The 15,638-nt window shown below is 44.7% G+C and overlaps 2 protein-coding genes across 2 annotated transcripts; both read right to left on the bottom strand.

Moving 5' to 3' along the window:
- Positions 1–3,073: 3,073 nt before the first annotated feature.
- On the bottom strand, positions 3,074–5,737 carry LOC128484013 (DC-STAMP domain-containing protein 2-like). The gene has a single exon (XM_053460333.1). It carries the CDS (start codon positions 5,735–5,737, stop codon positions 3,074–3,076), a length of 2,664 nt encoding a protein of 887 aa, XP_053316308.1.
- A 3,902-nt stretch (positions 5,738–9,639) lies between these two features.
- Positions 9,640–12,303, bottom strand: LOC128484012 (DC-STAMP domain-containing protein 2-like). The gene has a single exon (XM_053460332.1). The coding sequence runs from the start codon at positions 12,301–12,303 to the stop codon at positions 9,640–9,642; it is 2,664 nt and encodes an 887-aa protein (XP_053316307.1).
- Positions 12,304–15,638: the final 3,335 nt, after the last annotated feature.

Here is a 15,638-nt window from a genome sequence, read left to right as displayed (position 1 = left end):
AGCATTGAGAGGGTTAAACACCCTTGCTATAAGGTTTTGTTTTTGCTTTACTTGTCCAGTGTGTTTATTTGGTTTTACACCATTAAGATCAATTAAAGTTTAGTCAGGTCATTGAGTCAATTGTGGCTAACTCTGGTTTTGGAGCCTCCTCGTGTATACCGCCTTACTAATCCAACAGACATCCTGGCAGAGGTGCCCCTACCATCTAGGTGCCCTGCCCAGGGTTGCCTGTATGTTAATGCCGGTCTACCTTTTGGGGCTTACATCCTAATGACATTTTCACCACACCACAAGATTGCAGAGTAGAAAAAATGTGTCACGCAGAAAGATTCATTTCAGCGGCTTATGTGTGTATGCAGGGTGGAAGCCACTAAAACTGGCTAGGAGAATGGCTTAGCTGTATAAGTAATAGATACATTGATACTGTTCAAACCTGACATTGATTTACCCTTGCAGCTTTTTCGCTGAGGCAGCTGTTTCAAAATTCATATCAGTATATTGGAATCTTTGAACTCTCCTCAGTTGGCCATATACTAACAGTTTCATAAACTAATGAGATACATTGTTTTATTAGTGTCATTTTGTAGTGATTTAGTTTACTTCAGGGAAGCTGAGATCTATGTCTCACTGTGGAACAGGCAGCATTATCTAGTCATTTCCCTGCCCCTTGAAGTTTTTTGAAGCATATATTAATGTCTTAAATCTGTAATCTTTAAACATCGTGGCATATGTTTTAGTGTATGGAACTGCAAAATCTAGGACTTGAAAGGAAATCTAGGAAAGTGAAAGGTACAAAATGTATTTTAAGTAGATTCAAAGTAAACCTGTGTTTAAACTCTGTTTAAAGTTTGTTGGTTAAATTATTTTACACTACATTACAATGAGAGATGGACAGTGTGGAGAAAACCCAACTAAGGTCTAGATTGGTTAAAGTTAAACTCTAGCCACGATATGTCTTTTGATGTTTGTGATAGCCGAGGGTCACCTATTATTTTCCTGTTTTTTATGCAAAAGCATAGAGCGATTAATCAGAACTCGTTTGCGCTGTTTCCCTGCCCTCAGCTTTTTGCTGGAGATGCGTTCCATTGAACAGCTCTGGAGCCGCAGTGTCTCCAGCAGGTGTTTATTCCTTTTCTTTCACGTAAACAAAACCCCAAAATATTCAAGTAGGTCCTATGTACTTTAATATGCATTAATCGTTGGTAAGGTATTTTGGGGCTGGATCCATTCTTCTTTGTATGCCAAAAGCTCTGATTCCCCCCCCCCCACACAAAATACTCTTTGATTTCATAGATAACAGGATGCCACACTCCTAGGCCTGATGGCAGAAAGGGTGGTGGTGTAGGCATCCTTCTCTCACCTGACTGCACCTTCCAGCATATACCAAGCCCTCCCTCCCTCTCATTCTGTTGCTTTGAAGTTCACACAATCCATCTTTTCTCTCCACTCTCTCTTCAAATTGCTGTCATATATCGCCCTCCAGGCCCTACCTCACAGTTCTTTGACTGCCTGGCTCCCTTTCTTCCTCTCTCCTAATATCCCCTGCCTTATTCTGGGTGACTTTAACATTCCTTTAGATATATCTAACAACTCTGCTAGCTCTAAACTCCTCTCCCCGACATCCTCCTCTGGTCTGAGGACACTCACTTGATCTGGTTTTCTCCAGACATCCTCCTCTGGTCTGAGGGACTTCCTTATCTTCCTTGCACGTCGCTCCTCTTCTGCTTCCCCACTCTGTGAAACCCTCCACTGGCTCCCAATTGCCTTTAGAATTACATTTAAAATCCTGGTACTGACATATAAGGCCATCCATTATACGGTTCCTCCATACATTTCTGACCTCATTAGCAAATACTCTCTTACTCGATCCCTACGTTCTTCCCATGGGCTAAGGCACTCCTCCTCACTTATCACCTCTTCCTTTTCCCGTCTACAAGATTTCACTCGAGCTGCCATATATCTCTGGAATCTACTCCCAAGGAACCTTCAGCATTCACCCTCCCTCCCTCCCGACATTCAAGAAACATCTCAAAACCCACTTCTTCAGAGAAGCATACCATCTTAGCTGCTAGAACTTCCTTGTCATTGATACAACCATCACACTACCTCTCACAGTTTCTCTGTGCCTTATGTTTGTCACCCCATTCCCTCAAGATTGTAAGCTTGCGAGCAGGGCTCTCTCTGTCAATTCTTGTCTTGTCATATCCCTTGAATTCATGTACTGTAGTAAGCCCTGCGTAAACTATTGGCGCTATATAAATAAAAGATAATAATAATAATAATAATAATAATGGGGAATGATCTATACGCGTGTTTGGCTTAATTTACTGAGTGGTAAAATGTGACTTGCACCCCATCTTCTTTTTTTATCCCTATGTTCATATCTACTACAATTTAAATAGAAGCAGTACACATTAGTACTCATAAACATCTGGGACTATGCTATGCAGCTTATACTACAACATGACCATTGAATCTGAATGCGGGAATTGACCATTCGGGTAACTTTCTTTTTAGTTTTCCCATTATATATTTTTCGGTAGCATTAAAATATAAGTATTACATTTAAAGAGATGCTGAAACCTGTGAATTTGGCGATTAAAGCCAGCAAAACTAAATACCTCCCAGATGCGAATGGCTTTGAAAATGATGCATCAGTCTAGTTCTGTATTCAGCAGGTATAGACGATCTACTGTCAGCAATACTGACCTAAAGTGCTAGCTTCTGTTGGATCTGCTTGTCATAAGAATGGATTGGGCATTCAGTTGGCAGTAACGACTCACATCTGGGGACATTAAATATTGAAAGGAATACGTACAGTAGACCTGAAGTATTAATCCTTTTTTGTTCGTTTTCTAAAAAAATAATAAAAAAAGAACATTTAAAATGTCTTAAAAGAAACCTGCTATTTGTTTTCCCAAACCCAAAGTCAAAATTTATTTAAGAGTGAAAGGCGCAAAAAACTGTGGTCTAAACCAGCAGGAACAGGATGCAAGCCGATTCACTTGGTGGTGAAGGGATTACAAAGGAAATTTAGGTAGAAGAAGGGGTGGGTATAGTTCTGAATTCCATTCTAGTTTCCACCTCCATTCTTCACCGCCCGCCGTCCTCTCCTCCTGGGTGGCCTCTGCCGCGCGGGGGTGACCAGATCCCTCTTCCTTCGTGCTTCTGTCCACTTTGTGAATGGGGGGGTCGTGTGGTCCTCAGAATCTGAAGAGTCAGTGTCCTCTGTTGAGTTCTGATATTCAAAATCTGTATCTTCAGAGTCCTCACTGGATTCAACCTCACTGATTCCTGAGCTCTCATCTTCCTCCCTGCCACGGACCTCCTCCTTATACTTCTCCAGGAGCTTCTCGCCTAACGCTGCTCTGCTACCCTGGCTACGGAGAACCTGTTTGAGGCGATCCTTCACAACCTCTTTCAGCTTCTTCCTCTTTCCTTTCTCTTCAGCCTTAATGGTTTTCATGGCATCGATCCAGAGGTGGACCTGTTCTTCGTCACTGGAGTCGACCTCCTCTTCGATAGCCTCAGAGTATGCCAGTGGAGCCATACAAATTGTGCAGATGTTATTAAGGATCTCAAAGCAGCCCCTGCAGTACATCCCTTTACAGCCTGGGGTGATGCAGGCCACGCAGTCCTGCCCCTCGCTGCCAGTGATTGTCTTGGCACATGCCATGCAGTACTGCTCATTGGTGCCCAACAGCTGGGCAAACCAGCGGCACCCGGGGAGTTTTGCCGCCAGGACCTGCAGGAAGCTAGAGTGCCCCCCGTCCTCTGCATTCATCCTCACGCTCCTGATCAAGGAGTCCTCAATGTTTGTGCGTTTGGTTATCAAGTTGTTGTAAAGAAAACAGATGCGCTCCTGCTCACGGGATGGGTAATAATAGGCACAGATTACGCGCTGCAGCCTCCGTATGTAGACGCCAAATATCGCAATGAGGAAGCACAGGCCATACATTGAACCTATGAGTATGTATCCTTTAAAGTCTGGGGCGGACGGAGCGACTAGGCATTTCTTTGACAAAACTGTCAAGTTCCCTCTCTGAAGGATGTCAAACGCAGACACCACATTGGAGAAGATTTCGCTGGCATAACCGGAGCCGTTGATCAGCACAGAGAACGTCACCGGAGCTCTGGCAACCACGTCTGCTTGCAGCAGGTAATACACCATGTCCAGCACCCAGTAGATGATGAAGTCCATCACCATCATAAATGCGACCACCAGAACATTTCGGAAGACGTTGATGATGTCAAAAGAATATCCCTTCCTCTCACGTTTGGTCAGGTAAAGCGAACCTGGCAGGATGAAGTTGTAGGCCTCTCTGGCGGAAAGGGGCAGGAGGGTTCTGCGCCCTTGCTTGGCTCTCATCACGTCCAGCTCTATGAAGGACCGCGTTATGTAGATATTGTCGTGGTTATCTTCATAGAGGTACTTGCGCTGGTACCGAGCGGCCATGATGTAGATGAAGAGGCAAACAAATGTCATTGAATAGCTGAACATGCTGAGCACATCCAGATAGGGGTTCAGTGTGCTCTGCACTTCGCTCATGATGCCGACTGCCACCTGCTTGATGCTCTTGCTGGAGTTCAGGTTTATGTCGAAGTCGTGAATAACCGTCACGTTAAACTCAAACTTGTCCTTGATGTTGCGGAGCATGTTGATGATGGGGTTTTTCACATGCTTTCGGACATATTTCTGGAGATACTTTGGCAGGAGGCATAGGATTGTAGCGGTTTTAGCCAGTCCACACAGCGGTTTGAAGGCGTCCACAATGTAGCACAGGAATGACAAGAATGGCATCACCTGGAAGCACTGATTCCGTGCCGTGTCAAATATTTTCCTGCACTTTAGATAGGGAACTTCCAGTTCCTCGTTACAGACCTCCCCGATATTGGCGATAAAACGCCACACATTCCGCAGGACGCGTCCGATGTGCTTCACTCCGTCTGTCACCGTCTTGAAGAACTTTCTGGCCCGATCGGCCACTCCTTTCAGCCTCTGGCCGATGTTCCTCAGAATATCCAGCGCACTCACTAACGGCCTTTTAACTTTTTCCAGGAGCTCCTTGGTCTGGTTCATGGCCAGTTCCACGCCGCAGGACACGGACTCAGATGAGCGCCGGAAATTCTCCAAGGTGTTGGCTGCAGGTCCCTGTAAGGCCAGCGAGAAGGCGACCAGGAGCACGATGGTCTTGCCCTCAATTGAGAAGAGCTGGGGCAGCATAAGGAACACTGTGACCCGCATCTTCATGAAGAAGGCCATGCCGAGGGTGAGGAGGATGCAGATGACCACTGAGGACACGATGCAGTACTTCAGGCTATAGTTCTTCACAAAGAGGACGATGGCCGCATACATGGCGGTGAGAATCAACCCAAAGGTGAAGGCGCCACAGCTCCTCAGAGAAGATTTCACCGCGTTGTCCTCTCGGAGTTGGGCTCTCACCTCCTTTTTGTCCTCGTCAATGTAATCCTCGGCGCTCACTTCCTCGACCTTCACTTCTTCAGGGCACAGGTTTGACAAGCAATCGCGGGAGCAGTCACAGGGGCAGTCGCGAGGGCAGTCGCAGTCCCGCGGGCAGTCGCAGGGGCAGTCGCAGGGGCACTTGCGCTTGCAGGGGCACTTGCAGGAGCAAGGACAGTTGCAGGAACAGGCGCAGGGGCAGGCACGCCGGCATAGGCCACATGTGGTTTTGCAGCAGGTACACATCCATTCCCAGGGGCCTAGTGTTGTCCCCATCTCGTCAGTTGTTTTTGCGACAATATCTGCCCTGACTTGCCTCACTCAGCGATCACAAAAGCAGGAGGAGAAATGGGTCAAAATGAAGAAATAAAAGTCAGTCTCTTTACTAATCTTTTGCACTACTGGAGGTTCAGTCACTACAAGTAGCTTGCTGTCTCCTCTAGTACTGAAGCTCCACGCCCAGTGTGAGGTTATTATGCTCTGATGATGTCACAATAGCACTGCTGTCATGACAGGGAGAGCAGGGCACATGCCAGCACCTACGGGGGAGGGGCACCTTGCTTTTTATAAAGATGAACTGACATAACGGTTATGAGAAGCTTATTAAACTATATATATATATATATATATATATATATATATATATTTATCTCTCTCTTTCTCTCTCTCTCTCTCTATATATATATACATTAAATTACATATCCTTTAAGCCATAAAATCTGGTTGTAGTCAGAAAAATCTGTGCGGCACAATTCAGTCCTTGACTAAAAGATAATAAAGGGTATGAGCCAAAATGCATGTAAGGACCATATCACGTAATGAAACCACAAGGGTTTGCTTTGAGAGCAGCCAAACCTCTTTACCAGCAGTTAGACCAAAGGGACTGTAGAAAGAGACCTGAGGTATCTAAAGTGTAAAATGACAGACACATGTTTCTAATTTAAGTTGGTGGAGATCCCAGAACAGTACTGAATGCCCAATTATTGCTTTGGCAGAAATCCCTTAACAGTATGCAAGGATCTCAGCAACTCGGAAATTGGGCTCATTTGCCTCTTATAATTCTAAGTCTATTATTCACAGAACTTGACAAAGTCACTGGGTCAGCATTGAGAGGGTTAAACACCCTTGCTATAAGGTTTTGTTTTTGCTTTACTTGTCCAGTGTGTTTATTTGGTTTTACACCATTAAGATCAATTAAAGTTTAGTCAGGTCATTGAGTCAATTGTGGCTAACTCTGGTTTTGGAGCCTCCTCGTGTATACCGCCTTACTAATCCAACAGACATCTTGGCAGAGGTGCCCCTACCATCTAGGTGCCCTGCCCAGGGTTGCCTGTATGTTAATGCCGGTCTACCTTTTGGGGCTTACATCCTAATGACATTTTCACCACACCACAAGATTGCAGAGTAGAAAAAATGTGTCACGCAGAAAGATTCATTTCAGCGGCTTATGTGTGTATGCAGGGTGGAAGCCACTAAAACTGGCTAGGAGAATGGCTTAGCTGTATAAGTAATAGATACATTGATACTGTTCAAACCTGACATTGATTTACCCTTGCAGCTTTTTCGCTGAGGCAGCTGTTTCAAAATTCATATCAGTATATTGGAATCTTTGAACTCTCCTCAGTTGGCCATATACTAACAGTTTCATAAACTAATGAGATACATTGTTTTATTAGTGTCATTTTGTAGTGATTTAGTTTACTTCAGGGAAGCTGAGATCTATGTCTCACTGTGGAACAGGCAGCATTATCTAGTCATTTCCCTGCCCCTTGAAGTTTTTTGAAGCATATATTAATGTCTTAAATCTGTAATCTTTAAACATCGTGGCATATGTTTTAGTGTATGGAACTGCAAAATCTAGGACTTGAAAGGAAATCTAGGAAAGTGAAAGGTACAAAATGTATTTTAAGTAGATTCAAAGTAAACCTGTGTTTAAACTCTGTTTAAAGTTTGTTGGTTAAATTATTTTACACTACATTACAATGAGAGATGGACAGTGTGGAGAAAACCCAACTAAGGTCTAGATTGGTTAAAGTTAAACTCTAGCCACGATATGTCTTTTGATGTTTGTGATAGCCGAGGGTCACCTATTATTTTCCTGTTTTTTATGCAAAAGCATAGAGCGATTAATCAGAACTCGTTTGCGCTGTTTCCCTGCCCTCAGCTTTTTGCCTTGCTGGAGATGCGTTCCATTGAACAGCTCTGGAGCCGCAGTGTCTCTAGCAGGTGTTTATTCCTTTTCTTTCACGTAAACAAAACCCCAAAATATTCAAGTAGGTCCTATGTACTTTAATATGCATTAATCGTTGGTAAGGTATTTTGGGGCTGGATCCATTCTTCTTTGTATGCCAAAAGCTCTGATTCCCCCCCACACACAAAATACTCTTTGATTTCATAGATAACAGGATGCCACACTCCTAGGCCTGATGGCAGAAAGGGTGGTGGTGTAGGCATCCTTCTCTCACCTGACTGCACCTTCCAGCATATACCAAGCCCTCCCTCCCTCTCATTCTGTTGCTTTGAAGTTCACACAATCCATCTTTTCTCTCCACTCTCTCTTCAAATTGCTGTCATATATCGCCCTCCAGGCCCTACCTCACAGTTCTTTGACTGCCTGGCTCCCTTTCTTCCTCTCTCCTAATATCCCCTGCCTTATTCTGGGTGACTTTAACATTCCTTTAGATATATCTAACAACTCTGCTAGCTCTAAACTCCTCTCCCCGACATCCTCCTCTGGTCTGAGGACACTCACTTGATCTGGTTTTCTCCAGACATCCTCCTCTGGTCTGAGGGACTTCCTTATCTTCCTTGCACGTCGCTCCTCTTCTGCTTCCCCACTCTGTGAAACCCTCCACTGGCTCCCAATTGCCTTTAGAATTACATTTAAAATCCTGGTACTGACATATAAGGCCATCCATTATACGGTTCCTCCATACATTTCTGACCTCATTAGCAAATACTCTCTTACTCGATCCCTACGTTCTTCCCATGGGCTAAGGCACTCCTCCTCACTTATCACCTCTTCCTTTTCCCGTCTACAAGATTTCACTCGAGCTGCCATATATCTCTGGAATCTACTCCCAAGGAACCTTCAGCATTCACCCTCCCTCCCTCCCGACATTCAAGAAACATCTCAAAACCCACTTCTTCAGAGAAGCATACCATCTTAGCTGCTAGAACTTCCTTGTCATTGATACAACCATCACACTACCTCTCACAGTTTCTCTGTGCCTTATGTTTGTCACCCCATTCCCTCAAGATTGTAAGCTTGCGAGCAGGGCTCTCTCTGTCAATTCTTGTCTTGTCATATCCCTTGAATTCATGTACTGTAGTAAGCCCTGCGTAAACTATTGGCGCTATATAAATAAAAGATAATAATAATAATAATAATAATAATGGGGAATGATCTATACGCGTGTTTGGCTTAATTTACTGAGTGGTAAAATGTGACTTGCACCCCATCTTCTTTTTTTATCCCTATGTTCATATCTACTACAATTTAAATAGAAGCAGTACACATTAGTACTCATAAACATCTGGGACTATGCTATGCAGCTTATACTACAACATGACCATTGAATCTGAATGCGGGAATTGACCATTCGGGTAACTTTCTTTTTAGTTTTCCCATTATATATTTTTCGGTAGCATTAAAATATAAGTATTACATTTAAAGAGATGCTGAAACCTGTGAATTTGGCGATTAAAGCCAGCAAAACTAAATACCTCCCAGATGCGAATTTCTTTGAAAATGATGCATCAGTCTAGTTCTGTATTCAGCAGGTATAGACGATCTACTGTCAGCAATACTGACCTAAAGTGCTAGCTTCTGTTGGATCTGCTTGTCATAAGAATGGATTGGGCATTCAGTTGGCAGTAACGACTCACATCTGGGGACATTAAATATTGAAAGGAATACGTACAGTAGACCTGAAGTATTAATCCTTTTTTGTTCGTTTTCTAAAAAAATAATAAAAAAAGAACATTTAAAATGTCTTAAAAGAAACCTGCTATTTGTTTTCCCAAACCCAAAGTCAAAATTTATTTAAGAGTGAAAGGCGCAAAAAACTGTGGTCTAAACCAGCAGGAACAGGATGCAAGCCGATTCACTTGGTGGTGAAGGGATTACAAAGGAAATTTAGGTAGAAGAAGGGGTGGGTATAGTTCTGAATTCCATTCTAGTTTCCACCTCCATTCTTCACCGCCCGCCGTCCTCTCCTCCTGGGTGGCCTCTGCCGCGCGGGGGTGACCAGATCCCTCTTCCTTCGTGCTTCTGTCCACTTTGTGAATGGGGGGGTCGTGTGGTCCTCAGAATCTGAAGAGCCAGTGTCCTCTGTTGAGTTCTGATATTCAAAATCTGTATCTTCAGAGTCCTCACTGGATTCAACCTCACTGATTCCTGAGCTCTCATCTTCCTCCCTGCCACGGACCTCCTCCTTATACTTCTCCAGGAGCTTCTCGCCTAACGCTGCTCTGCTACCCTGGCTACGGAGAACCTGTTTGAGGCGATCCTTCACAACCTCTTTCAGCTTCTTCCTCTTTCCTTTCTCTTCAGCCTTAATGGTTTTCATGGCATCGATCCAGAGGTGGACCTGTTCTTCGTCACTGGAGTCGACCTCCTCTTCGATAGCCTCAGAGTATGCCAGTGGAGCCATACAAATTGTGCAGATGTTATTAAGGATCTCAAAGCAGCCCCTGCAGTACATCCCTTTACAGCCTGGGGTGATGCAGGCCACGCAGTCCTGCCCCTCGCTGCCAGTGATTGTCTTGGCACATGCCATGCAGTACTGCTCATTGGTGCCCAACAGCTGGGCAAACCAGCGGCACCCGGGGAGTTTTGCCGCCAGGACCTGCAGGAAGCTAGAGTGCCCCCCGTCCTCTGCATTCATCCTCACGCTCCTGATCAAGGAGTCCTCAATGTTTGTGCGTTTGGTTATCAAGTTGTTGTAAAGAAAACAGATGCGCTCCTGCTCACGGGATGGGTAATAATAGGCACAGATTACGCGCTGCAGCCTCCGTATGTAGACGCCAAATATCGCAATGAGGAAGCACAGGCCATACATTGAACCTATGAGTATGTATCCTTTAAAGTCTGGGGCGGACGGAGCGACTAGGCATTTCTTTGACAAAACTGTCAAGTTCCCTCTCTGAAGGATGTCAAACGCAGACACCACATTGGAGAAGATTTCGCTGGCATAACCGGAGCCGTTGATCAGCACAGAGAACGTCACCGGAGCTCTGGCAACCACGTCTGCTTGCAGCAGGTAATACACCATGTCCAGCACCCAGTAGATGATGAAGTCCATCACCATCATAAATGCGACCACCAGAACATTTCGGAAGACGTTGATGATGTCAAAAGAATATCCCTTCCTCTCACGTTTGGTCAGGTAAAGCGAACCTGGCAGGATGAAGTTGTAGGCCTCTCTGGCGGAAAGGGGCAGGAGGGTTCTGCGCCCTTGCTTGGCTCTCATCACGTCCAGCTCTATGAAGGACCGCGTTATGTAGATATTGTCGTGGTTATCTTCATAGAGGTACTTGCGCTGGTACCGAGCGGCCATGATGTAGATGAAGAGGCAAACAAATGTCATTGAATAGCTGAACATGCTGAGCACATCCAGATAGGGGTTCAGTGTGCTCTGCACTTCGCTCATGATGCCGACTGCCACCTGCTTGATGCTCTTGCTGGAGTTCAGGTTTATGTCGAAGTCGTGAATAACCGTCACGTTAAACTCAAACTTGTCCTTGATGTTGCGGAGCATGTTGATGATGGGGTTTTTCACATGCTTTCGGACATATTTCTGGAGATACTTTGGCAGGAGGCATAGGATTGTAGCGGTTTTAGCCAGTCCACACAGCGGTTTGAAGGCGTCCACAATGTAGCACAGGAATGACAAGAATGGCATCACCTGGAAGCACTGATTCCGTGCCGTGTCAAATATTTTCCTGCACTTTAGATAGGGAACTTCCAGTTCCTCGTTACAGACCTCCCCGATATTGGCGATAAAACGCCACACATTCCGCAGGACGCGTCCGATGTGCTTCACTCCGTCTGTCACCGTCTTGAAGAACTTTCTGGCCCGATCGGCCACTCCTTTCAGCCTCTGGCCGATGTTCCTCAGAATATCCAGCGCACTCACTAACGGCCTTTTAACTTTTTCCAGGAGCTCCTTGGTCTGGTTCATTGCCAGTTCCACGCCGCAGGACACGGACTCAGATGAGCGCCGGAAATTCTCCAAGGTGTTGGCTGCAGGTCCCTGTAAGGCCAGCGAGAAGGCGACCAGGAGCACGATGGTCTTGCCCTCAATTGAGAAGAGCTGGGGCAGCATAAGGAACACTGTGACCCGCATCTTCATGAAGAAGGCCATGCCGAGGGTGAGGAGGATGCAGATGACCACTGAGGACACGATGCAGTACTTCAGGCTATAGTTCTTCACAAAGAGGACGATGGCCGCATACATGGCGGTGAGAATCAACCCAAAGGTGAAGGCGCCACAGCTCCTCAGAGAAGATTTCACCGCGTTGTCCTCTCGGAGTTGGGCTCTCACCTCCTTTTTGTCCTCGTCAATGTAATCCTCGGCGCTCACTTCCTCGACCTTCACTTCTTCAGGGCACAGGTTTGACAAGCAATCGCGGGAGCAGTCACAGGGGCAGTCGCGAGGGCAGTCGCAGTCCCGCGGGCAGTCGCAGGGGCAGTCGCAGGGGCACTTGCGCTTGCAGGGGCACTTGCAGGAGCAAGGACAGTTGCAGGAACAGGCGCAGGGGCAGGCACGCCGGCATAGGCCACATGTGGTTTTGCAGCAGGTACACATCCATTCCCAGGGGCCTAGTGTTGTCCCCATCTCGTCAGTTGTTTTTGCGACAATATCTGCCCTGACTTGCCTCACTCAGCGATCACAAAAGCAGGAGGAGAAATGGGTCAAAATGAAGAAATAAAAGTCAGTCTCTTTACTAATCTTTTGCACTACTGGAGGTTCAGTCACTACAAGTAGCTTGCTGTCTCCTCTAGTACTGAAGCTCCACGCCCAGTGTGAGGTTATTATGCTCTGATGATGTCACAATAGCACTGCTGTCATGACAGGGAGAGCAGGGCACATGCCAGCACCTACGGGGGAGGGGCCCCTTGCTTTTTATAAAGATGAACTGACATAACGGTTATGAGAAGCTTATTAAACTATATATATATATATATATATATATATATATATATATATTTATCTCTCTCTTTCTCTCTCTCTCTCTCTATATATATATACATTAAATTACATATCCTTTAAGCCATAAAATCTGGTTGTAGTCAGAAAAATCTGTGCGGCACAATTCAGTCCTTGACTAAAAGATAATAAAGGGTATGAGCCAAAATGCATGTAAGGACCATATCACGTAATGAAACCACAAGGGTTTGCTTTGAGAGCAGCCAAACCTCTTTACCAGCAGTTAGACCAAAGGGACTGTAGAAAGAGACCTGAGGTATCTAAAGTGTAAAATGACAGACACATGTTTCTAATTTAAGTTGGTGGAGATCCCAGAACAGTACTGAATGCCCAATTATTGCTTTGGCAGAAATCCCTTAACAGTATGCAAGGATCTCAGCAACTCGGAAATTGGGCTCATTTGCCTCTTATAATTCTAAGTCTATTATTCACAGAACTTGACAAAGTCACTGGGTCAGCATTGAGAGGGTTAAACACCCTTGCTATAAGGTTTTGTTTTTGCTTTACTTGTCCAGTGTGTTTATTTGGTTTTACACCATTAAGATCAATTAAAGTTTAGTCAGGTCATTGAGTCAATTGTGGCTAACTCTGGTTTTGGAGCCTCCTCGTGTATACCGCCTTACTAATCCAACAGACATCTTGGCAGAGGTGCCCCTACCATCTAGGTGCCCTGCCCAGGGTTGCCTGTATGTTAATGCCGGTCTACCTTTTGGGGCTTACATCCTAATGACATTTTCACCACACCACAAGATTGCAGAGTAGAAAAAATGTGTCACGCAGAAAGATTCATTTCAGCGGCTTATGTGTGTATGCAGGGTGGAAGCCACTAAAACTGGCTAGGAGAATGGCTTAGCTGTATAAGTAATAGATACATTGATACTGTTCAAACCTGACATTGATTTACCCTTGCAGCTTTTTCGCTGAGGCAGCTGTTTCAAAATTCATATCAGTATATTGGAATCTTTGAACTCTCCTCAGTTGGCCATATACTAACAGTTTCATAAACTAATGAGATACATTGTTTTATTAGTGTCATTTTGTAGTGATTTAGTTTACTTCAGGGAAGCTGAGATCTATGTCTCACTGTGGAACAGGCAGCATTATCTAGTCATTTCCCTGCCCCTTGAAGTTTTTTGAAGCATATATTAATGTCTTAAATCTGTAATCTTTAAACATCGTGGCATATGTTTTAGTGTATGGAACTGCAAAATCTAGGACTTGAAAGGAAATCTAGGAAAGTGAAAGGTACAAAATGTATTTTAAGTAGATTCAAAGTAAACCTGTGTTTAAACTCTGTTTAAAGTTTGTTGGTTAAATTATTTTACACTACATTACAATGAGAGATGGACAGTGTGGAGAAAACCCAACTAAGGTCTAGATTGGTTAAAGTTAAACTCTAGCCACGATATGTCTTTTGATGTTTGTGATAGCCGAGGGTCACCTATTATTTTCCTGTTTTTTATGCAAAAGCATAGAGCGATTAATCAGAACTCGTTTGCGCTGTTTCCCTGCCCTCAGCTTTTTGCCTTGCTGGAGATGCGTTCCATTGAACAGCTCTGGAGCCGCAGTGTCTCCAGCAGGTGTTTATTCCTTTTCTTTCACGTAAACAAAACCCCAAAATATTCAAGTAGGTCCTATGTACTTTAATATGCATTAATCGTTGGTAAGGTATTTTGGGGCTGGATCCATTCTTCTTTGTATGCCAAAAGCTCTGATTCCCCCCCCCCACACAAAATACTCTTTGATTTCATAGATAACAGGATGCCACACTCCTAGGCCTGATGGCAGAAAGGGTGGTGGTGTAGGCATCCTTCTCTCACCTGACTGCACCTTCCAGCATATACCAAGCCCTCCCTCCCTCTCATTCTGTTGCTTTGAAGTTCACACAATCCATCTTTTCTCTCCACTCTCTCTTCAAATTGCTGTCATATATCGCCCTCCAGGCCCTACCTCACAGTTCTTTGACTGCCTGGCTCCCTTTCTTCCTCTCTCCTAATATCCCCTGCCTTATTCTGGGTGACTTTAACATTCCTTTAGATATATCTAACAACTCTGCTAGCTCTAAACTCCTCTCCCCGACATCCTCCTCTGGTCTGAGGACACTCACTTGATCTGGTTTTCTCCAGACATCCTCCTCTGGTCTGAGGGACTTCCTTATCTTCCTTGCACGTCGCTCCTCTTCTGCTTCCCCACTCTGTGAAACCCTCCACTGGCTCCCAATTGCCTTTAGAATTACATTTAAAATCCTGGTACTGACATATAAGGCCATCCATAATACGGTTCCTCCATACATTTCTGACCTCATTAGCAAATACTCTCTTACTCGATCCCTACGTTCTTCCCATGGGCTAAGGCACTCCTCCTCACTTATCACCTCTTCCTTTTCCCGTCTACAAGATTTCACTCGAGCTGCCATATATCTCTGGAATCTACTCCCAAGGAACCTTCAGCATTCACCCTCCCTCCCTCCCGACATTCAAGAAACATCTCAAAACCCACTTCTTCAGAGAAGCATACCATCTTAGCTGCTAGAACTTCCTTGTCATTGATACAACCATCACACTACCTCTCACAGTTTCTCTGTGCCTTATGTTTGTCACCCCATTCCCTCAAGATTGTAAGCTTGCGAGCAGGGCTCTCTCTGTCAATTCTTGTCTTGTCATATCCCTTGAATTCATGTACTGTAGTAAGCCCTGCGTAAACTATTGGCGCTATATAAATAAAAGATAATAATAATAATAATAATAATAATAATGGGGAATGATCTATACGCGTGTTTGGCTTAATTTACTGAGTGGTAAAATGTGACTTGCACCCCATCTTCTTTTTTTATCCCTATGTTCATATCTACTACAATTTAAATAGAAGCAGTACACATTAGTACTCATAAACATCTGGGACTATGCTATGCAGCTTATACTACAACATGACCATTGAATCTGAATGCGGGAATTGACCATTCG

The sequence above is a fragment of the Spea bombifrons genome, chromosome 3 (assembly GCF_027358695.1).
Source record: "Spea bombifrons isolate aSpeBom1 chromosome 3, aSpeBom1.2.pri, whole genome shotgun sequence".
Lineage (NCBI taxonomy): Eukaryota > Metazoa > Chordata > Amphibia > Anura > Pelobatidae > Spea > Spea bombifrons.
The sequence above is the reverse complement of the archived record's forward strand: the minus strand, read 5'-3'. Positions and strand labels throughout refer to the sequence as shown.